The 24391-nt window shown below is 50.4% G+C and overlaps 1 protein-coding gene across 3 annotated transcripts; it reads right to left on the bottom strand.

The window, feature by feature from the left end:
- On the bottom strand, positions 1-23076 carry LOC118087657 (coiled-coil domain-containing protein 50). Of its 3 annotated transcripts, none has more exons than XM_035120529.2 (12): positions 22595-23076; positions 18433-18527; positions 13540-13602; positions 11866-11998; positions 11575-11665; positions 9633-9735; positions 8907-9025; positions 6501-6563; positions 5472-5615; positions 3918-4012; positions 2826-2935; positions 1-1333 (listed from the first exon to the last, which is right to left on the bottom strand). In XM_035120529.2, exons 1-12 carry the CDS (start codon positions 22681-22683, stop codon positions 1173-1175), a joined length of 1266 nt encoding a protein of 421 aa, XP_034976420.2. In that variant the 5' UTR covers positions 22684-23076; the 3' UTR covers positions 1-1172. The 3 variants fall into 3 exon arrangements, with proteins under 3 accessions (XP_034976420.2, XP_034976419.2, XP_060132118.1); XM_035120528.2 differs by having other exon boundaries at positions 3918-4015; positions 22595-23075; XM_060276135.1 differs by lacking the exon at positions 22595-23076 and adding an exon at positions 20334-21717 and having other exon boundaries at positions 2-1333; positions 3918-4015.
- Positions 23077-24391: the final 1315 nt, after the last annotated feature.

Genomic DNA, 24391 nt, shown 5'->3' with positions numbered 1-24391 from the left:
TAGGATTATTATTATTAATATATATATTTTTAAGATTAAGCCTAGCACATTTAGCACCAATTTCAAACTGCACTCCTTGCAGTGCGAGATCCAGTCCTGGCAATAAGTAGGGTGTGTGTGTCTGCAGAAGACCTTTTCCAAATCTACTTTGAAAGCATTTTGTGCTCTTGCTCCTTGCCTGTTTATATTGCACACCGTGTCCAATGCTGCAGAAATGCAAAGAGCCCGAGAAGGTAATATATTCTTCCCTCTTAACAAAGAGCATCATTTTAGGATCACCTGGAAATGCCTGATCTCCTCAAAAGCCTAGTGGGGTCACTCAGATCCCACTTGTCATGCAGTACAAGGAGAAAAAGGCTGGTGGGGTGAAGTTGGGCTCCCGGAATATGCGGCAATGACAAATCACCAACTTGGAAGGCTTTTAAAAAAGGATAAGACAAGTTCATGGAGGAGGAAGAGGCGGCTGTCAATGGCTACCAACCACAATGCCCCTGAATATCAGTTGCAGGCTTAAAATGAATGTTGTACTAGCTAGCTCCCTAGACGAGGCATCAAGTTGGCCCCTATGAAGACACGATTTTGGGCTAGATGGGTCTGATCCAGGGCTCTTCGTTTAACCTTTCAAGCCTCTCGGAGGACGTTTCCAGCCTTCACCCATCCAATCGCTGCTGCCCCATTTTTCGCTGCAGCAAAACTGCCACCCTCTCAGCAAAAGAGCGTCTTCCCACAAAGGAGTCCAAGGGCAGGGTCTTGCCCTTCTGCAGAGCACCCGCTGTTTACCTCTTGACACCCGGCAGACCTTGCCTGGTGAAGCCATCTTCTTCCCAACCAAGGCAAAAAGGTCACATGAGCGAGTCAAGATGGCTTGCAGAAGAGGCTAAAGCGTTTTGGTCCCGGATTAAAGAGACGGCAGCCTTCTGGGACTGCCGCATTTAGCTACGAGGATGCATCAGTTGTGTGGACATTGACGTTCTTTGCAAAGGGTGGGGGGAAATGGCAGCCTTTTGCACCGTTGGCCTCAGACTTGTTAGAGCAAACCCTGGCCCCCCAGAGCAACTGCAGGTATGGGCAGAGGTGGCGAAGAGGCCAGAGGAATGAAGCCCCCTTTTCTCGATGAGTCCCTGCTGTGGCAAGGGGTGGGGGGAGCAGCCGCTCTGTTGGGAGCGGATGCGTCACTGTTGCTTGCAGCCTTCCTTCTTGTCCCTGGGTTTCTGCCGGCCTACCTTCTCTGGCTGTCGTTTTGTCGGGGACACAAAGGCAGGTTCGCCAAGCTCGTCTGGGTAGTCGAAGAAGCCGCCCGCAGGGACTGAGCGTCCTCCTGGGGCAGCAGCGGCTAAAGCGGTTGGATGGGGTCAGGAGGAGGAAAGGAGATGAGAGAGAAAGAGATATCTGTAATGGCATCACCAGCAGCAGCCATCCCCACATCCCAAGTGAGCCAACTGCTTTGGACTACAATGCCCATCAGCCTCAGCTAGCACGGCCAATGCTCAGGGATGATGGGATTTGTAGTCTAGTAACACGTGGAGGGCACCAGACTGGAGGAGGGTGCTCACAAGTCCGTCTCCTCCTGTGCTGATGAGGCAGTTGTGCTATACCCAAGACAGCCGTAGGAGAAGAGGCTTCCTCCCTTTGCAGAACAGGGAGAAGGGATCTGCTGCGGCTGGAACCCATGGCCCTGAGATTAAGGGTCTCATGCTCTACCAGCTGAGATAAGGGGGAAGACGGGACGAGAACCCTCCCCAAGGCAACCAGGCACACGAACATGGTGGTGCTGGATTTGCAAGCACCCAGTGGAGCAGGCTGTGAGCCTTTTGTCACTTATCACCACTGATAATCTTGGGAGCATTCATGGGAGCCAAATAGGTTTTTTTGGAGGGGGTGTCAACTCGGGGACGATAAACAGAATGGTAAGAATCAGCAGCAGCACTTTCCACTTCCACCATCCAGGTGCAGTTGGGAAGGGATGGGAATAGGGGAAGCTGCTGCCTTAGACACTAATTCAGGCCACTGGCCCATGCAGCTCAGTGCCCCCTACTCTGGTTGGCAGCAGTGGCTCACCAGGGTTTCAACGATGAGTTTTTTCCTGCTCTACTTGGGCCTTGGGGGTACCCTTCCCCATCAACTGCCGCTGGGATAGCTCAGTCGGTAGATCACGGGACTCTTCATCTCAGGTCATGGATTCGAGCCCCACATTGGGCAAAAGACTCCTGCGTTGCAGGGGGTTGGACTAGATGGCCCTCGGGGTCCCTACCAACTCTGACTGGCCTGCAAATGGCCCCAGCCTTTCGTTGTGGAGGGTAAATGGGGCTGAGAAAACCACGTTGTAACATCTAGCCATGGAATTGAAGGACAAGTATTATTCTTATTATGTTGTTCTTTAGCGTTTGCCCTTTATGCAGCACCTGAGCATGGAATCGGATTCCACTGCCGGATCTGGACCGATCAGAACAACTGTGGCTGGTTTATTTATGAAAAAGGATATCTTTAGCACCCTTCATCAACACAAGGCAGATCGGAGAGCGAAAGTAACACAACTGAATGCACACCCCGACTACACTACAACAAGCGCTTCAAAACGAACACAGAGGACAGAGAGTGGCCACTGGGAAGGGCAGGAGGGGCTGCTACGCTGTCGCCCACTTAAAAGATGGTGCCCAAGCAAATGTTCGAAGCCTTCACTTGGCACTGAAACTACAAGCACGCCAACCCCTGCTGCCCCCTGGTGGCCACTCTTGTGCATACCTGAGATCAAAGGGACACACACACACCCAGTCAGCACCTGGGAAATGGCTTGCAATCCCAGAAGAACCAGCTGCATTACCCACCTCTGGAGCAAAGGGCAACCATTCCAGCAGGGGCCTCCGCCCTCTGGGCCCTGAAGGTTGGGTCCAGGTCCTCGGCAATATTCCGGCACAGCTGCGGCCTGAGGGACAACCTGCAAGGAAGGACAGGACACTCGTAAGTTTCTTTCCCCTCCAGTTGCCCTGGCAGCATTCCCTCCCACCCTGCCCCCATCTCTCCAGAAATCTGGTTTCTAATAAAGAATAAATGGGCACCAGAAGTGAATCATAGAATCATAGAGTTGGAAGAGACCACAAGGGCCATCCAGTCCAACCCCCTGCCAAGCAGGAAACACCATCAAAGCATTCTTGACATATGGCTGTCGAGCCTCTGCTTAAAGACCTCCAAAGAAGGAGACTCCACCACACTTCTTGGCAGCAAATTCCACTGTCGAACAGCTCTTACTGTCAGGAAGTTCTTCCTAATGTTGAGGTGGAATCTTATTTCTTGTAGCTTGAATCCATTGCTCCGGGTCCGCTTCTCTGGAGCAGCAGAAAACAACCTTTCTCCCTCCTCTATATGACATCCTTTTATATATTTGAACACGGCTATCATGTCACCCCTTAACCTTCTCTTCTCCAGGCTAAACATACCCAGCTCCCTAAGCCGTTCCCCATAAGGCATTGTTTCCAGGCCTTTGACCATTTTGGTTGCCCTTCTCTGGACTTTAGAGAGAGAGAGAGAGAGAGACAGACAGACAGACAGACAGAGACAGAGACAGCAGAATTTAATAACCCCAGCAAGGAGGAAGTGTGTGATTCTGCCTATCTGACGTTGACCATAGGGTAACGGCAGGGGTAGTCGAGTTTTTAGTAGCAGTCCTCCAAGGAACAGGTTAACAGGGAAAACCACAGATTCTACATATATATACCGTATATATATACAATCAGTCTATGTAGCCAACTGCTGCCTTATATATATATATTTCAAGGCTCTTATATGTGATTTTCTCTTTTATGGTTTTATTTGTAAAATGTCTAATAAAGCTTTGATAAGTGACTAAGTGATTTAATAACCATTTGAATAATTAAATTCATAAGGGATCTCTGCAAAGTTACCATCTGAGCAGCACTGACCTGATGTCTGGCTGGCCTCCATTGGTGGGCACTTCTGAGCTGTCCGAGGACCAGAGTCCAGTTGGCAATGCGGTTCCGCAGCTCTCTTGCGCCTCCTTCTGGTAAGAAAGCAACACGGCGCCACGTAAGAAAAGACCCTGAACCATTCTGCCTGCCAAGAGACTTGCTGCTCTTTCGGAGCTGGGGTGTGAACTAGGGAGGCTGGTGCCATCCCCACCCCCACCCCGCGGTGCTTATTTCCTAACCCTCCACACAGCCCACAAATAACCTTTGCTCAGAGCAAGCCAACCCGAGGAAGAGGAGAGGCTCAGGGGCAAATGGGCAGTTTCTGTTTTGGAAAATTCGAAAGGCCGGCCGAAACGTCGCCAAACAGCAAGCCCGCTTTCGAGTCCAGGTGGGGTGTTAAGCAAAGTGGAGCATAAGCAAGAAAAAAGAAAGAAACTGGCCTGGCACCCAAGTCACTGTGCCTGCACTGGTCAAAAGTTTGGTTTTGCTGTATTGTCATAGGGCAAAGAACCTATCATTAGGAGCACCCTAACTTTAATTTAACTTATATGCAGAATTCATCATGCGAAAGGCTGGACTAGATGAATCCCAAGCCGGAATTAAGATTGCCGGAAGAAATATCAACAACCTCAGATATGCAGATGACACAACCTTGATGGCAGAAAGTGAGGAGGAATTAAAGAACCTTTTAATGAGGGTGAAAGAGGAGAGCGCAAAATATGGTCTGAAGCTCAACATTAAAAAAACCAAGATCATGGCCACTGGTCCCATCACCTCCTGGCAAATAGAAGGGGAAGAAATGGAGGCAGTGAGAGATTTTACTTTCTTGGGCTCCTTGATCACTGGAGATGGTGACAGCAGTCACGAAATTAAAAGACACCTGCTTCTTGGGAGAAAAGCAATGACAAACCTAGACAGCATCTTAAAAAGCAGAGACATCACCTTGCCTACAAAGGTCCGTATAGTTAAAGCTATGGTTTTCCCAGTAGTGATGTATGGAAGTGAGAGCTGGACCATAAAGAAGGCTGATCGCCGAAGAATTGATGCTTTTGAATTATGGTGCTGGAGGAGACTCTTGAAAGTCCCATGGACTGCAAGAAGATCAAACCTATCCATTCTGAAGGAAATCAGCCCTTAGTGCTCACTGGAAGGACAGGTCGTGAAGCTGAGGCTCCAATACTTTGGCCACCTCATGAGAAGAGAAGAATCCTTGGAAAAGACCCTGATGTTGGGAAAGATGGAGGGCACTAGGAGAAGGGGACGACAGAGGACGAGATGGTTGGACAGTGTTCTCGAAGCTACGAACATGAGTTTGACCAAACTGCAGGAGGCAGTGCAAGACAGGAGTGCCTGGCGTGCTCTGGTCCATGGGGTCACGAAGAGTCGGACACGACTAAATGACTAAACAACATAGGGCATAGAACCTGTCATTAGGAGCACCCTAACTTTAAGATTTGCTATGCATTAAGAAAGTGCCACTGCCAGCTCCAAGCTGCTGGGTCCATGCAGAGGGGACTTCTGCCACACACACCCAGCTGGGTCACTTACCTCTTGGCTGGGGCTGCTGCTGGGGGCTGCCTCCTCCATAGTGGTGCCCTTGCCACTTGCCCCTGCCCCTGTCATGGCCTTGCTCCTCCTGGGGGATCTCCATTGAGCTTTTAGTTCCTGGTCCTGCATGTACCGTGCAATCTCCTGGGAGCAGGATAGGGGAGGGAGAAAGGCCTTTTTTTAAAGGCAAGCCAGTATCTCTCATTGAAAGTATTTCTGTCTCAGAGCCCAGTGACACTGGCCTCGTGAGGCTTTCCAAACTGCGTCCCCCAGCCAACCACCTGTCGTCCCCCATCCCCCTGGCAAGCCCTTTGGTTGCTTAGCTCCAGACTGCACCCTAACAAACTGGCCTTGGGCGGTTCCTGCTCCAGATGAGAGGATTCGAAGTCTTTCAGGGTCAACAGAGGAGAGTTGAGGCATTTGTAACTCGACAGCCCACACTCCGGTCCAAAAGCACCTACCACACTCCAGTCTTTTCCTGGCTCAATCCTGAACCAAAAAGGCCCAGACAAACAGGGAGGTCTTCTGAACGGGTGCAGAGCCATGAGTGGGCCGAAGGGAGCCCCCCACCCCACCCCCAAAGCAGGCGTCTTCAGGCAGAAGGACCCACAAAAGAACTCAAGGAGGGAGGGAGGGAAGAGGTGGGTGGAGTAGGGCCTGAGCAGCTTACGAGGCACTGGGGGCAGGACAAACTGGGGGGAGGAGGGTGGGGCTGTGGGCAAAGAGCCCCCCAGCAGCAAACCCTCGCTCTGATGCCCATGGTGAGAGCAGCTGGCTTGGCAGCGCTGCGGCCTCAACTGCAAGCCAGCCAGTCATGGTCCAGCTTGAAGCCTGGCTGTTTATGGAGGGAAGCGAGAGAGTTGCTTTCATCCTTCGATGCTGTTGGAGCTGGGCTGGGCCGTCACACCAGAGCTGCTTTGATGCCACCCTCTCCACCAGTGGGCAAGCCCACAGCTGCAACCCCCCCCCCCAAACACCAAAGCCCCACTGAGCCAAGCCGAGCGAAGAGACCAGCAATCAGCTCCTTACCTCATCCTGGGCCACCTGGGCTGCCCTGTAGTCATTGTGGCGTTCCCGGTTCTTCCTGGCTTTCTGTATGAGAGTGGAAAAGCTAATAAAACAAGGCGGTGCAGAGAAGGTGGAAGAGGAGGAGCTCTGTCCGCACCACAAATCCTTCTCTCTTTCTTTCTTTCTTTCTTTCGTTCTTTTTGTTTACATGAGGCATTTCCAATACAGAGGATGAGCCCTGCTCTCCCAAGGCAGGAGCTGCGAGCTCGATTCTCACCTCAGGAAGGCAAAAGAACAGCTGCTCCTTTTCTGAGGCGCCCTTGTAATTCTGATTCATGCAGGAATATATAAACACTGCCTCAGGCCATTTGCTGGGCAGCAACTGCTGCCAGCCACGTTTGGTACAAAGCATCTTCCCAGGAGGTGTGGTTGCCTTTTGGAGAGCTTCCTTTATCTATTATTATTATTATTATTATTATTATTATTATTATTATTATTATTATTATTTTATTTATTGAATTTATATACCGCCCTATACCCGGAGGTCTCAGGCCGGTTCACATAAAAAGATCACAGTATATAAAATAAAAATAAAAGCAATAACCCAATAATAACCCCCCCAAAAAAAGAGCCACATTTTAAAAGGGTATGGGATGTTGATCAGGTCAAAAGGAATGTTTTTTAAAAAAATAAAAATAAAAAAGGAATGTTTTCGCCTGGCGCCTAAAGGTGTATAATGAAGGGGCCAGGCGAACTTCCCTGGGGAGAGCATTCCACAGAAGGGGAGCCACTGTTTTTGTGTTCCACCCTCCAGACCTCTCGAGGAGGTGGCACACAAAGGAGGGCCTCAGAAAATGATCTCAGGGTCTGGTTAGGTTCATATGGAAAAAGGCAGTCCTTGAGATATTGAGGTCCTAAGCCGTTTAAGGCTTTATAGGTCAAAACCAGCACTTTGAATTGGGCCTGGAAACTAAACAGTAGCCAGTGCAGTCAGACCAGGATTGGTGTAATATGCTCCGACCGTCTTGCTCCGGTCTATACGCACACAAACACACACTTTGGCACTGGCGTTTCGGGGGCCCACGGGGCCCACCTTACCCTCTGCACCCTTTAACAACATCCCTCTAGTGGTGCAGCAATAAAACTGCTAGCACATTTGCAAAGCTAAGCAGGGTCCACTATGGTTTCAAATTGGATGGGAAACCACACGTCGAGATTGATGGTTGGACTAAATGGCTCTCAGGGGTCCCTTCCGACTCTACAGTTCTATGAGTCTATTAGAAGTCAACTGGAGGGAGGTCAGCTGGGGATCTGGAATGCTGACGATACTCGGCTCTCCCTCCCTTGTCACCAGAGCCCACTGCAGGGGTGCTGGATGAGGGCCAAGTGACTGAAACTGAATCCTGACAAGAGGAAGCCACTGTGAGCAGAAAGTTCTCAAGTGCAGGAAACTGGTTCTTCTCCTGCTTTGGAGAACACTGCCTTGGGAGATTCAGGATTTCAACCATTTCATGCCAGTCTGTATTTGGCTTCCTAGGACCTTCCCGCAATGCTCCTGGGGCCAACACGCCCTGGCATGAGATTTACAACCTTCAAGGTAATAATAATAATAATAATAATAACAATTTAATATACAGTGGCACCTCGGTTTATGAACACAATTGGTTCCGGAGGTCTGGTCATAAACTGAAGCGTTCATAAACTGAAGCAAACTTTCCCATTGAAAGTAATGGAAAGTGGATTAATCTGTTCCAGACGGGCCCGCGGAGTACTCAACCTGACGCGTACTTAACCCGAAGCATGGGTGTAATTGGTTCCGGAAGTCTGTTCATAAACTGAAGCGCTCATAAACTGAAGCGAACTTTCCCATTAAAAGTAATGGAAAGTGAATTAATCCGTTCCAGATGGGTCTGCAGTGTTCATAAACCGAAAATTCGTAAACCGAGGTGTTCATAAACTGAGGTTCCACTGTAATAATAATTTAATAATAATAATAATAATTTATTATTTATACCCTACCCATCTGGCCGGGTTTCCCCAGCCACTCTGGGCGGCTTCCAACAAAACATTAAAATACAATCTATTAAACATTAAAAGCTTCCCTAATTAAAAGCTTTAATTAATAACAAAATAAAATAAAAATAAAAAATCTCTAAGCTGTGTTCCACGTAAAACCAAAACCCAGTATCATTACAACAAAAAGACGACATGAACCCAGTGAAACTGCAGCAGTATAAAAGCATGAGGCAGTTGTCACAAACCCAGCTCCAGATGTGAAACCTTAAAACCTTCACATGCTCTCTTTATCTGACAGGCCCCGTTTGTAACAGGCAAGAAAGTGCCCTCCCTCCAGCCACTGCTGCAACCCATGTCTTAATTCCTGGCCCAGAGGAGGAGGAGGAGGAGGAGACCAAGATGGGCGCTCACCAGGCGAGCCACTTCCTCAGCTTGCAGCTCCCGGGCTAGTTCTTCATCTTGCTGGACCTGCTGCTGGTTCTGGAGTTCAAGTTCTGCCGTCACCCAGTTTAGGGGCCCGAGGGAGTCATCTGAAGACACACAGAGAGAGAGACAGGGAGACAAACGTGAAAAATGGAGTCGTGGGGAAGGAGGTTGAAGGAGCAGCTCTGCATGTGCTGCTGGTTAAGCGAGCTGAGAGCTCATTGCAGGAGGTTGCCCCTCTGCTGGCAGCTGAAGGCCAAGGGGAGAAACAGGACCACCCAGCTGAGGCTGGCCTGGTCCCCTTCCGAAAAGCCATCAAAAGCCCAGCGCTTTCGTGCTTGGAAATCTGCCACGTTAAAATGGTGCCAAGATTTCCCAGTTGCAGGGCGGTGTAACGCCAAAGCCTCGGGCCCAGAGACATCCCCAAGAGCCGGGCGCTAATTCTCCACCAGCCTTTCCCAACCAGCTGCCTTCCGGATGCTGGTGGGACTACAACTCCCATCAGCACCAGCAATGGCCAGGCAACGGAGACACCGAAAGTAGGTGCTGGCTTTGGTCCCGTGCGTGTTGGGGTGCCCTCATGAGACTTGTGCCACCTGCGCTCCAGCTGAGGATGCAAGTTGCAGTCAGATGAAATTTGGGAGGCCCCGTGTGTCTGGTTTGCGGCCCCCGGAGAGCCCCAGAGAAGCTCCTCCTCTCTGGAGCAAACCTCACCTTCTCCTCCTCCTCGTTGTGTCGGACTTGAGCTCCTGAGCCACAGCTGCTGTTTCTTCTGCAGGCTCTCCTCCTCCAAGTCCTGCAGCTGCTTGGCTATTTCCTTTGTGGAGGAGAGGGGGAAAAAACCCACTGAGAGGGGACGGAAATGGAATTCCAGAGCCAGGCTTCACCCTGCCACCACTTTGTGGTTCTTTCTGTCTCCCATTCAGCTGGCAGAGAACTAAGACAATGGAAACCCAGGGTACTAATTGTGCCTCTGTGGCCCTATTTCTCACCCACCCACCCTTGCAAAGGAGCTACTGGAAAGTAGCCTTAAGTGGACTCCTCCCAATGGTTCTTGTGGAAGCAAGGCTTGTTGATGGCTCCCGGTATTGACAGGGAGCCTCACTCAATGAGATGACAGGAGTTGCTGCGAACTCTGCACTGCAGCCGTCTCCTGCCCAAAGCGGGAATGTTGTGCCTGCTTTCATCTTCTGGAGAACATTTTTAAACCAGAGGGTGAAACGCTGTTCTGGACCTGGGCACCCTCCCTCCACTCAAGCCTTCATCTTTTTCAAAGTTCCTTAGGTTGTTTTAAAGCCAACGTTCAGCCAGCCATAAAAAATGTAATTTTATACATAAGAATTCTGATCGGCTGAAACCATGGAGCGGAGATGGCATCCCCCGCCCCGCCCCCCATTCTGTCCGCCTGATAAGGAAATTGGTTTAGAAGAGGATATTCTATTGGGGAAGCTTTCACACCCTTGTGAGGGAGAAGGGGCTGGGGAAAGTCCAGATTTGGGGCTGCTGTTCTTAGAAGGCAGGCAGAGCCCCTTTCAGCGATCTCTGTCACCTCAGGTGCCCCCGCCAGCTTTGATCTCTTGCTTTTGTTCCATTAGCCAGACAAGCAGCAGCTCCACCAAACTACTCTTTCCAGGCTAATCCCATTTGGAATCGAACAGCCTGTTCTACATATTAAAACAGCAGTTTGCGGCCAAGCTGCCCCTGGCCGCTAATGGCAGGGAGCAGGCAGAGGTTTCTGCAAAGGTGAAACTCTCATTTAAGTGGGTTTCCGCAACGCTCCACAATGAACGGCCGGCTTCCCACTGACCAGCGAGTGGAGGAATAAGGAGGTTCAGGAACCCAGCCCAAGTCAGCCAACAAACACACACTGGAAACACCCATAAGATAGCAGCCATTGGTTCATCTGCCTCCAGATAAATCTCTTTTTCCAGTCCTGCCCTGGAGGAAACATTTACACTGTCCTACCCCCTGAAACAGTGTAAATGTTTCCTCCAGGGGCAGGAAACATTTCCTCCTGCTCTGGAGGAAACATTTACAGTACACTGTTCTACCCCCTGAAACGGGATGCGGGTGGCGCTGTGGGTTAAACCACAGAGCCTAGGGCTTGCCGATCAGAAGGTCGGCAGTTCGAATCCCAGCGACGGGGTGAGCTCCCATTGCTCGGTCCCAGCTCCTGCCAACCTAGCAGTTCGAAAGCACGTCAAAATGCAAGTAGATGAATAGGTACCGCTACAGTGGGAAGGTAAACGGCGTGTGCTGCTCTGGTTCGCCAGAAGCGGCTTTGTCATGCTGGCCACATGACCTGGAAACTGTACGGCAGCTCCCTCGGCCAATAACGCGAGATGAGCACCGCAACCCCAGAGTCGGTCACGACTGGACCTAATGGTCAGGGGTCCCTTTACCCCCTGAAAACATTCTGATTTGTTTGCAATGAGGATATGCAACTTGATGTCAGTCCAAGTAAAGTCCCCCCACTTTACTTAGGCGGTGGGTGAGCGGACCCAGAGTCAAATTGCTGCAGGGTGTGCTAGAGCCAACTAAAAATAATCTGCCTTTTGGAAGGACCTGCTAGGCAGCCCACCCTGTCCTGTTCCTGCCAAGAGAGGGCCAAAGGAAGGGAGGGAGCCTGCAACCTGGCTCCAGGTGTTCCTGTTACCTGGTCCTTCGCCTTCCTCTGGCAACTCTCCTCTGCCTCCCTCCGAATGTCTTCCGGGGTGGCACGGGCGATGTCGGAGTCCCGATCTTCCCTGCGTGTGATGCGGGCAGGAGAGAAGGAAGGAAGAGGCAATTAGTGAAGCAGGAAGCCTCTGTCCCTGTTGTGTCTGGGCCTTACTAATCACCAGATGTACGAGAGAGGGGCAGAGCAGGAACTTCAGAGGGCCTCTCCCACCCAAAGGAAGAGACACAGCCGTCCTGCAACCAAGTTAGGACTCCAAAGCAAACCTACAGTTCCCTCTGCTGCTCAGAGAGCTGGTGCTTCCTCCTGGCTTCCTCCTCCAGGTCCTGAAGTTTCTTGGCAATTCGGATGTCCTTCTGGACCAGCTGGTTCTTCTGAATGTTCGAAGTGTAATGCTGTTCAACTGCGAAGAGATGGAAACTTCACTGCATGGGCTGGAACGGAAAGGCCTCTTTTGTCCTCCTCTCTCCTCCCTTCCCCGCCTTCAAGGGCATCTCCAGGTAGGGCTGGGAAGAAAGACTCCCTTGTTTGGAACACTGGAGAACTGCCGCCGGTCCGTGTAGGCTGAATTTTGAGAGAGTGCTGGGGGTACCGGTCGCAAAATGGCTGCCACGGAGGAGCCACGGCCCAAAGCAAAGGAGCTGTGACAGAGCATGTGTGATCCTGCTTCAAGTGACGCATTTTCGGGGGGCAACACTCCTTGGGCTGCCTCTCCAGGCACTGGACAGAAGGGGGAAAGGAAAGACTGCCAAGGTGGAGCAATAGGACTCTTGATGTAGCAACCCAAACAGGTGGCACAATGCCAAGCTGCTCATCTGACTGGATCTCTTCCAGATCCTGCCTGCTGGGCAGTAGCTGTTCATACTTTCTTGCCCTCTCAAGGGTGCTTGGTGAGGAAAGATGGAGAGGGAAGGCTCTTTCCTCTTTGGCCTGCCACCTCTGGGTGCCATAGACAAGAGCTGCTTGGCTGGCCAGCCAGCTGCTCTAACCACCCCTGGCAGCCCTGATCTTAGCTGCCATCCATCAGCCCCGTTGACAGGGTGTGGGTGGTGAAGGGGGTGGCACCGGGGGAGGTGGGGGAAGTGTCCTCTGCCTGGACCGTGTGCGTCACTGCAGCGGGGAATGACGTCACGGAGTGATTCATGGGCATCCGCTGTGGCAGCCAAGACAGGCGCTGGGGTGAGCAAGGCGGCCCATCTGGGCTGCAGGAGGAACCGTCCCCTTCCAAAGGGCCGCCAAAAGGAGTCAACCTTGAGAGTGTCCCTGGAGAGAGCGGTGCCTGTCAAGCCTGTTCCTCGTTAAAATCTGCAAGGTTGATTCACTGAAGCACTAGGCTCCATTTAATTAACTAAAAAAAAAAAAAGGCCGTAAAAACTCTGGCTCCAACAGGTACCCCGTACTTGGAAAACTAAATGTGTTTCCAAAGGATGCCTTGAGCATGCAGGATGGACCTATTTCCAGGGATCGTCTGAAGGCCTCTAAGTGGGTGGGGCATATGCGGTTTTGTGTGTGTGTGTGTGTGTGTGTGTGTGTTAATACTCCAATGCTAAAGGCAGAGGGCCTTCTTAGTAGTGGCGCCCTCCCTGTGGAACACCCTCCCTTCAGACGTCAAGGAGATAAAGAACTACAAAACTTGTAGAGGACACCTGAAGGCAGCCCTGTATCAGGGAAGTTTAAATGCTTGATATTTTACTTTGTTTTTATATATCCTGTAAGCTGCCCAGAGTGGTTGGAGAAACCCAGCCAGATGGGCAGGGTACAAATAATAAAGTTGTTGTTGTTGTTATTGTTGTTGTTGTTAAATGCTGAAGCCAGGGGCCCAGCCAGACCAGGTAGAAAAAGACCCCAAGAAATTCCAAAACTCTGGCCAGGGAAGGCAAGGCTGGGCTTGCTCTGAGCCTTTTGCTCAGGAAGAGGATCAGGAAGAGTCCCATCAGCTCTTACTCTCTTGCTCTTGGAGGCTGTAAGCCAAAGCGCCGTCTTCCAGGACAGCAAAATCTCGGCAAACTGCAGGGGGAAAGAGAACAGACAATTAAACAACAGCAGAGCCCAGTTCTGCCAGTATTTTCGTTTATTTGCAAGTTTTCTTACCCATCCATCACACCACAAAGTCGCAGGTTGAGTTCCAACCATTGCAGCTACGTAAGCAGGGAAGGCCTTTGCAATTATAAAACAGGGGGGGAAGCCATGCAAATTCAGCAAAATAGGCCAGATTAAGGTGCTGCATCTCAGCAAATCTCAGCACCCAAGAAGGCCGGTAGGGATGTAGAGGGACTATCAGATGTTTGGGGCCTAAGTTGTTTAGAGCTCTAAACACAAATGGGAGCAGAACTTTTAATTGGGCCTGAAGACAAACCAGCCACCGCGGTTGTGACTGGATCACCAGCCAGCCAGTCACCTGGCCGCTGCGTTTTGGACCGAGGAAGCTCACAGCCATCCGAGACAGCATTTGGAGGAGGAATGTTTTGGGCAGTTGCTGCCAAATACTTGTAACCCCGCAGAGCATCAATGCTGCCTCCGCTTTGGTGCCTCCAGGACTTCCATTCTGCCTTCCTAACAGGAGGAGGAAGAGGTGGTGGCGGCGGCGGCACTGAGGTGACTTTGAGCTGTGCTCCCTTGCCAAAAAGGCAGCCAGCCTGCCCAAGGCAACAGGCGCCTCTTTGCAGGAGCCCTGCCAGAATCTGGGTGTGTCCAAAAGTTGCACACCCAGTCCCTGCACACCCAGCCATTCCGCAGCTACTCGGCCGACAAGTCAGCACAGCTTAACAAGGTGTTGAAAGATCTCTGTCTACACATACCGTTTACGCAACACAAAAAGAAAAAAGGCGGGGAGCGAGCAGGGAGGGCCGCACCTCTCAGCCAAAACCGGGTGCCGTGGCAAATGCCAGCCAGGGAGGGACTTTATGATGTGCCACCCCCCCCAAAAAAAGTCATTTAGGCCTCAACCACACTTCAATCAAAGGTGGTAAATAATGTTTGCCCATTGCAAGGGAAAACCTTTTCCAAGGTGGCGACAAAGGACTGTGTTGGGCGCGCCAGGCCTTCTTGCGCCTGGCAGAGCTCTCGTTTGCTCAAGAGTGCCAGCCAGCCTTGTCACACAGCCCAGCTGCTTGCCGGGGGCGGGTGTGTGTGTGTGTCACATTTGTGCTGTGCAAAAACACAGCTTCTGCTTCCAAAAAGTGAGAAGTCAGACACACCCAGTCTAGGGAGGCCAGCCCCGACTCAGCATCCTTTTTCTGCGGAGCATGGGGGGGGGGGGAGACCCAGACAGAAAAACAAAAAACAAATTGAAACAATAAAATCAGTCTTCAAGTTTATTGTCCTTGCATCATGATGAATAGGGCCCTTCTCCCCCCCCCCCACTCCAGGAATTGCCACTTGAAGCCAGCGGCCACCACCAGCCCTTCTGGCAAGGGAACCTCCAAGTGAGTAAGGAAGTCAAGAGCTCAAGCAGCACCTTTTTGGGGTGGGTGGGTGGGCTGCCCAGAATCTGTATTCCTTTTTCCGTGCCCCTGAAAGCAACGGATTAGAACTGGAAGTCAGCAACTAGAACAATGGTCAGTTAGAATTCAACAACAGGCTGGAATAGGAGTTGTGAAAGGAAAGACTCTTTCAAAGGCAACCTGTGGAACTCATTGCCACTGGATGTTATTCTGGTCCCATTTAATGTGGACTTGCCTCTTCTGCAGAACGTCTGAGAAGTAAAACAAAAAACAAAAAAAACCCACCATGGAAAACAGAACTCTGGGTTAAAGGAGGTGGTGGGGCACTTTGGTGTGGATATTGTAAGAAAAGAAAATCAGCAGCGCTGTGAGCAGCACTGAGGCCACAACCAGCTGCCCTGTGGAAGCGACCCAGGGGTGCCTGGAAGTTGCTGCTCTTTTAGCAGAGAGGCCCTGAAGAATCTCTTCCCAGAGGCAGCTGAATGGCCAAACGGCCGCAGGTCAGTGGAAACCCCGCCACTCTGAGCTTCGCTTCCGATTCAGCCTCACGACCTCATTTCCAGCTGGCATTGCTTTCCTCCCCCTTCCCAAATTACATTCATTTAATCCTTTCCCCGTCCCTCTCCGTATCGCATTACAAGGTGAATAAGGGACATGTCACGCATTATAATTATTGGCCCGGAATCAAATCTCGGTGGCGGAAAATATGTGCCCCTCCCCAACACTGCAGCGCTGGGAGGGGGGGAGAAAAGCAAGCTTCTCTCGGATGCCTTAGCTACGCCCTTCTCGGCAGGGAAAGGTGTAGCAGCTGCCCCTGGTCCAATACACCCAAAGGGCACCAGGTTGGAGAAGGCTGCTCTGGTTAACTGGGCCACAGGGAGGAGGTTTTTTTTATAAAGGGACTGGCATTAAATTTTGACGCCTTTCCATAGCCTGAGCCACCTTTCCAAATACCAACTGGGGCCATCATTCTGCAGCCACTGGATCTGTGTACAGTGGTAACTCAGGTTATCAGTAAGTACTTAATTGGTTCCAGAGGTCTGTACTTAACCTGAAGCGAACTTTCCCATTGAAAGCAATGGAAAGTGGATGAATCTGTTCCAGACGACGAAAAACACCCCCTAAAACAGCAATTTAACACGAATTTTACTGTCTAATGAGATTATTGATCCATAAAATGAAGGCAATAATCAATGTACTGAACTATAAAATAAATAAGACAGTATTGTAGATTTAAAAAATTAAAATTTACAGTGGTACCTTGGGTTAAGTACTTAATTGGTTCCGGGGTGCCATTCGCACCCCGAAAAGTACTTAACCTGAGTGGCGATAGCGTGTGTGCGCAAGGCACCGATAGAGCGCTTCTGCATGCGCGAAGCATGCAGATCGCTTCTGCGCATGCGCGCGTGGCGGAACCCGTAAGTAAACACTTTCTGGTCCGCGGAGTACTTAACTTGAAAGTACTCAACCTGAAGCGTACTTAACCCGAGGTATGACTGTACTCAACTACGGCTGCCTCTCCATATTGCGGAAGTCCTCCTCTCCCAAGTGTCTAGACCAGTGATGGGCAACCTTTTGAGCTTGGTGTGTCAAAATTCACCAAAAAACCGAGCATAACTTGGGTAGTGTGTCACTTCGAGAAAAAACACACAATATTTCGTGATATTTATAGTTTAAATAACAAAAATGTATAATTGTAATATATAACTATATTTAATAAACCAAAAACTAATTATTTAACCAAACCAAACCAAAAACTCCTTATTTATCACAAAGTGCCCAGAGTTGTTGAGCTTTTTTGGGGGAGCTGCTGACCAAAGTTTTGGAGGTTTTTTTTGGGGGGGGTGCAAAAGTTGCTATGCATTTTTGGGGGGGGTGCAAAAGTTGCTATGCATTTTTGGGGGGATGTCCCAAAGCTGCTGTGCTTTTTGGGGGGAAAGAGAACAGAAATAAATGACAAATAATACCTTCACTGGAACTAACACGCAACACCGACATAGTCTGCCAAAGCGCCAGAAAAAACAGCACAGAAAGGGTTAAAAAACCAATCTCTGACTACCAGAAACAACAACAACAAAAAAGGATCCGGGTTTTAACAGCGGAGGCAAGCTGTAGCGTGGCGCAAATGGGCCGATGGGGCGCGTGCCAGCAGTGAGGGCTCTGCGTGTCACGTCTGACACGCGTGTCATAGGTTCGTCATCACTGGTCTAGACACTAGTGACTGCAAGGGAGAAGTTGCAGTGAAGCTTGAAGCAAATCTCCCAGTACACTGAGCAAGCGGCAGCATGCCAGGGGCAGGATTTCGCTCTCTCCTCCCTGTCTAATTAGAGGCAGGAGGAATGAAAGCAAGCAAGAGAAAGGAGATGTCTGTCGTGACCCTCTCCCGTCTGGATTTTTTCTATTTTAAAAAAAGGAGGCTCTGCCTACAGGTATCATACAGTTGCCAGCCATCAATTTGAGACCATGGCAGACTCCAGAGGGCAAGTGGGTTTCCTGGGCCTTTGCTCCCACAGCAGAAGCAAGGAGATGGAAATTGTCACACATCTCCATGCGGGCGAGCTTGTGGCTGTTTGGCACTCCACGTACCTCAGCACCTGGCGGCATTTGGGGGCTTGCACCATACCTGCTCTCTGTTTTGATTATTATTTTGTACATTTCTCTTTTTTGTAGAAGAGCAGCATATACATTATCCTTAAGAATGGAGCTTCCAAGTTCAGAGGCAGATTGCTGGCTGGGCTCCGCAAGTGGGCTTCCCAGAAGTCCTTGCCTTGCCATGATGACGACTGGGCAAAGCTGTGGTTTTGCTCTTACAAATGCAACCGCAATACCTCAAGGCCCGCCTCTTCCCATATGAACCTACCCAGACCCTGAGATCATCTTCTGAGGCCCTCCCTTGTGTGCCACATCCTCAAGGGTGGCAACATGAGAACGGGCCTTCTCCGCAGTGGCTCCCCATCTATGGAATGCTTTCCCCAAGGAAGTCCACCAGGAGCCTTCATTATACACCTTTAGACAAAAACGTTCCTTTTTAACCAGGCCTTTGGTTGACCTGATCAACATCCCATACCCTTCTAAAATGTGCCTCTTTGGGGGGGGGGGTGTATTATTGGGTTATTGCTTTTATTTTTATTTTATATACTGTGATATTTTTATGTGAACCACCCAGAGACCTCCGGATATAGGACGCTATATAAATTCAATAAACAACAACCACCACCCACACCTTTCAAGGTTAGAAATTTCACGCATTTCAAGCTGCAGATCAGTAAAGTGGGATTATCACCTTCAGAGAAGCTTCACTTCATGTTTCCTAATACATTTACACACACACACACACACACACACACACACACACACACCCCAAGGTGAACTCCTAGCTTCTTGCATGGCTTACCTTCCTGCACCGGAGGCAGGCGGGAGGTGTCAATCTGAACTTCCGTCATCTTCAGAGACTGGGCTGCGTTCTCATGGACTCCTGAAAAGGGCAACCTGCAAGAAGAGAAGCTACAAGTTACTGGGATTGCCTAGTGATGATAAACCTAAGTGGGTTTCCGAGATGCCGGAGGAGAAACCCTCCCCATTGCATAAGCCCAGGTTCTCTCTGCGGTTCTCTCAGGGAGGTTCGCCTGGCAAAGCCTGTCAGTGCTGACAAAAGAGCACGCTCCTCCAAAAAACTCTCTCCCAGGGCCAATGCAGGAAGAAATGCTTCTGTGAAGAGTTCCCCAAGCCCAGGAACAAGAGATGCCCCACAGGGTCCCCAAAGAACTGTTGTGCAAGGATTTCACTGGTCCTTCTAGCTAGGGGTGATGGGGGTTTGTAGTCCAAAGACAGGTGGAGGCCAAAGTTTGGAAAACCCTGATTTAGGGGAAGAGAGAGAGAGAGATAGAGAGATGTTCTTATAATCTCTAGCTGCCTTCCAGTTGTTGTTCTAGACCAGGCATCCCCAAACTTTGGCCCTCCAGATGTTTTGGACTACAATTCCCATCATCCCTGAACACTGGTCCTATTAGCTAGGGATCATGGGAGTTGTAGGCCAAAACATCTGGAGGGCCACAGTTTGGGGATGCCTGTTCTAGACTGCAATCCCCACTCTAAGCTGCAGGAGTTACAGCCCCAAACACCTGGAGGGCACTGAGAGAAAAGGCGGCGTGTGAACTCGTGATCAACACTGGGCAAACATTCCACTTGATCACATCTATACCCAGCCCCTCCTCCCAAATGAGCCCAGTGCCGCCTCCCCGCACCTCCTGCTGCCAACATGGTGACTGGCAAGATGGGTGACGCAGCAGAGGATGGCACAAAGGCATGGGGGTGGCTTTCAGTTGCTGGCAGCCTCCAACGGGCAGCTTGCCTTCCTCTCCACCAACGCAGCCATTGCCCCACGTGTCTGTTCCCCTTTCTAAACCTTGCCGCCATCTTCTTGCAGAAGCAAATTCCACAAGTTATAATTGCACACTCGGTGAACAGCGGCTCTCTTTTATCTCGCTCGGATCTGCTGGCTGGCAAGTTTCACTGGGTGACCTGAACTTCTAGTATTATGGTGGGTGGGTGGGTGGGGAAGATGTCTCAACAGGAATAATGGTAGCTTTACCCTTACTCCTTTGGGGAGTTGCCGCCTCCATAGTCCCAACATATTTTTGAGTGCTCCACCTTTTCTTACTATACTTTTTGAAACGGGGGTGGGAAAAGAGACAGGAAAGAGATGCAGGAGGGCTCCAAATGCAGCTGCTGCACCAAAGATTTGCCTAAGAGCATTACAATACAGTACTGACAGTTTTATTTTCAGTCCCTTTCTTAATAATCCCCAGCATGGAATTAGCCTTTTTCCGCAGCTGTCGCACAGTGTTTGCACTAAGCTATTCGCCATGACTGCACAGCACCCTCTGGGGATAGTCACAGCAAGCTCCGATTCCTTCAGTATGCAGGCAGGCAGGCTCCACTTTTTACTTCCCTCCTTTGCGAGAAATACTTATTTACTCCACCCTCTGCTTACTGTTCTTTAATTAGTTACTAACTCCTAAAACAGGCCTATTGTCTTATCCTATGATTGTTAAATGCATTTGATTTAATTTGCTTTTGGTGAAGTGTTTCTTTGTCAAAGGGTTTTTGAGTGTGCTTGAAATTTCTACCCCGTGTTTCCGCCAAGGAATGGTGAACGGCCCAAGCTTACCCAGTGAGCTTCATGGCTGAGAAGGGATTTGAACTCTAGGCTCAAAGTTCATAGCTCAACACTCTAACCACTATGCTACGCTGGATGTCAGAAGACGTATACAACATCTTCTGGATTTCCCTTACCCACGTGCTTCCTGACTCTTCTTCACAAACTCTTACAGTAAAAGGTTGCCGAGGCAGAACTTCCCTTTGCAGAAGCCTTGCTGATTCATTCTCAGCTAGACTTGTCCTTCTACGTGCATGATCAATTTTGTCTTTAATTATGCTTTCCACCAATTGACCTGAAAAGGACATTACAATGTAATTTCCTGGATCCTCCCCCTGCCCCTGGATACACTTAATAAATAAATAAGTAAATATACATGTTAAGCTGCCTGCCTTCCAGTTCTCTGCTAAGGGGGGGAAATTTTGGCAAGAGGTGGAATATTTTGAGCAAGTTCATATCCAAGTTCTTTAGGCTGAAATCCTGCAAAAAGTACATAGATGTAAGTCCCACTAAACTCCCTAGGGCTTACTTCAACATACACATGAAGAGGATTGTGTTAAGAACCCTACTTAGATGAACACCATCAAGACTCCGAGATTTGCCAATTTGTCATTTGTCCCTAGAATAGCCCTAGACCATTTCTAGCCATATGTTGCTTTTCAGCATAGCTGAAAAAAGATTCTACTCTTGTTCCCCGTAATGGAAGAAGAGGAGCTGGACTTATGACCTAACAGAAAAGTGAGGATGATATTTACTGCCAACAGACAACCCCAAAATCACTCCACACAAAATCAGAAGGTGGTTCAAACCTTTATATAAAACTTACCTGACTCAAGTTAGACACATGGAAGACGCACTCACAAGAGACCCCTGAACTCTCTCTAACTTCTAGCACGGTGCCAACCTCCCCTTCATCGAGGCTTGTTCTGGTTGTGCAAAGTCTCTGCTCATTCCTAAATTTAAACAAACTCTCCAGTGGAGACTGTGGATTCCTTCTGGAAATAGCAGCCAGAGAGGAATGCAACTTTTCCCAAGTAAGGGCATATGAATGTGCCCGGTTGATGTGTGGGGTCTACTCTCTCCTACGTGCCTCATATTTTTCCCCCCTGTAAGACTGCAAATGTGAAGCGCTTCTTCTCAGAGAGACAAAAGGTGGGTAGAGCTTCTCCTGCTCAATTTCTATGTATCGTGGTTCCATCCAGACTTCCCTTTATTCTGCACTCGCTGCATTTTGAGTGCTAGGTTTCCCCTCTGTGTTCACAAAGCTCATCTCTGCCCAAGGTCGGAAGAGTGGAGACAACCCCACCTTGTCAATGTCCCCCGGTGTGCACACAAAACAGGTAACGAATCTGACAATAATGAAGCTGTGCAGATGTGAAACACATGGTGTGTGTGTGTGTGGGGGGTGTTACTGTGCAGTAACATGAACACACCTGCAATTGCAAGGTTGCAACCCATTCCCAGCAGGCTCACTTCAGCCCTGACTTCTCCATCAATTAACCCAGCGCTCGGAAAGTCTTTGCCAAATCCCCCTCCTGCTCCCCCCCAGCTATATCATAATCCCGCTTCCTCTGGACCAGGCATCCCCAAACTTCGGCCCTCCAGATGTTTTGGACTACAATTCCCATCATCCCCAACCACTGGTCCTGTTAGCTAGGGACCATGGGAGTTGTAGGCCAAAACATCTGGAGGGCCGCAGTTTGGGGATGCCTGCTCTGGTCCCCCAGAACATGAGCAAGGCCCCTCCTAGGAATCCAAAGGAGAGTATGCAAGAAACTTGGCAACCCTAGAAGTTAATCAATAGCTATGCTACCGTAACACACACACACACACACACACACACACACGATCAAACAGCTTGAATTTTGTCCCTCTAGCAAGATGCTCTTGTGAAGCAATGTAAAAGCCACGGTAAGCGATGTGTAGTTGCTCTCAATGGAATCCCCTGCAGATGCTCCAGCAAGCAGGACCCAAGGGAGAAGGGGAGCAGATAACCTCCAAGCGGTTAAGATCTATTATTTGATAGTGGAACAGAGACTGAGGCTACCTCTGAAGCCAGTGGGCCCTCTGTTCACTGTGGGTAGAATGGGCAGCCTCCCCCAAGAGACTGCTGCAGTTGCAAATTCCTGCAATGAGCAGCGGGGTGTGGGGGTGGGGATGTGGATTTCAACTAGGTGACCTCTGCAGCCCCTCTAGGATTTTTAGTAAGCTGCCATTTTGGGTTTGTTTTTGACTTCATGTTACCGGGGACATGACTGGACCCTCCTTTGCTAAAATATACAACAGCACCCCCCCCCCCGGGGGAGGGGAAGAACTTTGCACATGGCCAGTAGGAGCTCTGTTCCTTTTTAAGCGCCTCTGCTGGCTGCAACACTTCCCAACGATTCCCAGGTCTCACCTGGAGATTCGTGAGGGTTGAATTTGCATGCAGACACGCCGATGGCAAGATGTATCCCTTTTAGGAGGAAGAGGCGGCACTCTGCACATGACCTGAGGATTACAGCCAGGCAAGGCAACCTGGCAGGCATGCCATGGTGGGAGGGGGCATAGCCACAACCCTGGTCCCCTCCTTCCCCTGCCTGGCCTGAGCTACCCTTGCTGCAAAGCCCAGAAGGGAGCCCCGCATCCGGGTTGCTGCGCCAGGTCTCCACCCTTGGCCGTGATGGACCCCGCCCTTTCTTCCTCCACCCCCCCCCCCAAACACTTGCAGGACTCCGGGTCAGAGGAAGCCGGGACCACCTCGCAGGGCTGTTGTTGGGCGAAGCCCCCTCCGGCCCCTCCCTCCACCTGCTGGCGTGGGAGAGAAAGAAAGAGGGGTAGGGGAGTCCACCCCCAACCTCTCACCCAAGAGGCCATAATGAGAAGGGACGAGGGAGACCCCCACCCCAAAACCACCCACCCAAGTACTTACCTGTCTGCCTGCCTGCGCGGCCAAGGCGCTCTCGCCCCGCCTTCTGGCGGGCAGGAGGTGGCGGCTCTGCGGCTCCGCAGGCGGATGGGAGGAAGGAAGGAAAGGAGGGAGGGAGGGAGGCTGGGCGACGCCTCCCCCGCCTTCCTGGCCCCGCCGAGCCCCTGCCCACCCACGGGGGCCGCCGCCTTCCCCCGGTCCCGGAGGCCTCCCCCAGGAGCGCAGCGCAGCGCAAGAAGGAAGGAGGGAAGCGGGCGGATCCGGCTGCAGCAGCGGCTCCTACCTCGTCCTCCTGCCCGGCGACCGCCTGGATAAGCGGCCTTGCGTAGGATTAAAGCAAGGGAGGGGGGAGGAGGAAGCGGGGGCTGCAGCCAGCTAAATTTACTCAAAAGGAGACCCATCAGGACGAAGGGACCCCAGGCGTTGCCAGGCGTAAATCAAGCAAGTCGTAGAATTGTAGAGTTGGAAGGGATCCTTAAAGATCCTCTCGTCCAACCCCTGCAGGGGATCGAACATGCAACCTTGGCATGATCAGCACCACGCTCTAGCCAACTGAGCTGTCCAGGTTCCTCCCTCCACGAAAAGCCCCTCCCCCTAATAAAGGCTGCAAGCGAGATAAATATAAATCCTTAACTAAAAGTAGAAACAATCGGAGTATTTGAAATCGAAATGCTCGCTGAGGTCACTTGGATGGTGTTGTGAAAGGTTTTCAGCAAATGCAAGAAAACTTGTTTTGTTGTTGTTTAGTCATTTAGTCGTGTCCGACTCTTCATGACCCCATGGACCAGAGCACGCCAAGCACTCCTGTCTTCCACTGCCTCCCGCAGTTTGGTCAGACTCATGTTCATAGCTTCGAGAACACTGTCTTTAGTTTAGGTTAAGAAAAAAAAAAGATGGGGGGAAAATATGAATTTTGTGTGTGTGTGTGCTTCATTATTAACTACTATTCTACCAGGATCCACAGTGAACTTGTCTGAAGTTTGTATGGCTTTAAAGAAGATTGCAATTAGGCAGTATGTAAGATTGTCTAAATACATAATTCAGAGGTGGCTGAACACATCTTGGCATGAGGGGAGTGGCCCTGAACCTCTTGAAAGAGATGGGGATCCCACCACTCCTGAGAAGAAAGTTCGCTCTGGACCCAGTGGCTTGTGACAAATACCTTCCATGGGGGAAAGGCCATTAAGGGAGACAGTGGCAAGACAATTGCAAGCACTTGGATGAATCTGATCACCTTGTCCCTTTTCAGGCTGGGTCCAGGCCTGGCTCTTTAAAGGCCTGAAATGT

The sequence above is a fragment of the Zootoca vivipara genome, chromosome 6, assembly GCF_963506605.1.
Source record: "Zootoca vivipara chromosome 6, rZooViv1.1, whole genome shotgun sequence".
Taxonomy (NCBI): Eukaryota; Metazoa; Chordata; class Lepidosauria; order Squamata; family Lacertidae; genus Zootoca; species Zootoca vivipara.
Note: the sequence above shows the minus strand (reverse complement) of the source record. Positions and strands in the feature narration are given on the sequence as shown.

Coding starts and splice junctions, on each gene's coding strand:
- LOC118087657 (XM_035120528.2), bottom strand. CDS start 22,683: ATGTGCAGAGTGCCGCCTCTTCCTCCTAAAAGGGATACATCTTGCCAT. Junction 9,026..9,632: donor ACAACGAGGAGGAGGAGAAG/GTGAGGTTTGCT, acceptor GTGTGTCTTCAG/ATGACTCCCTCGGGCCCCTA. Junction 2,936..3,917: donor GGAGGCCAGCCAGACATCAG/GTCAGTGCTGCT, acceptor CCTTCCTTGCAG/GTTGTCCCTCAGGCCGCAGC.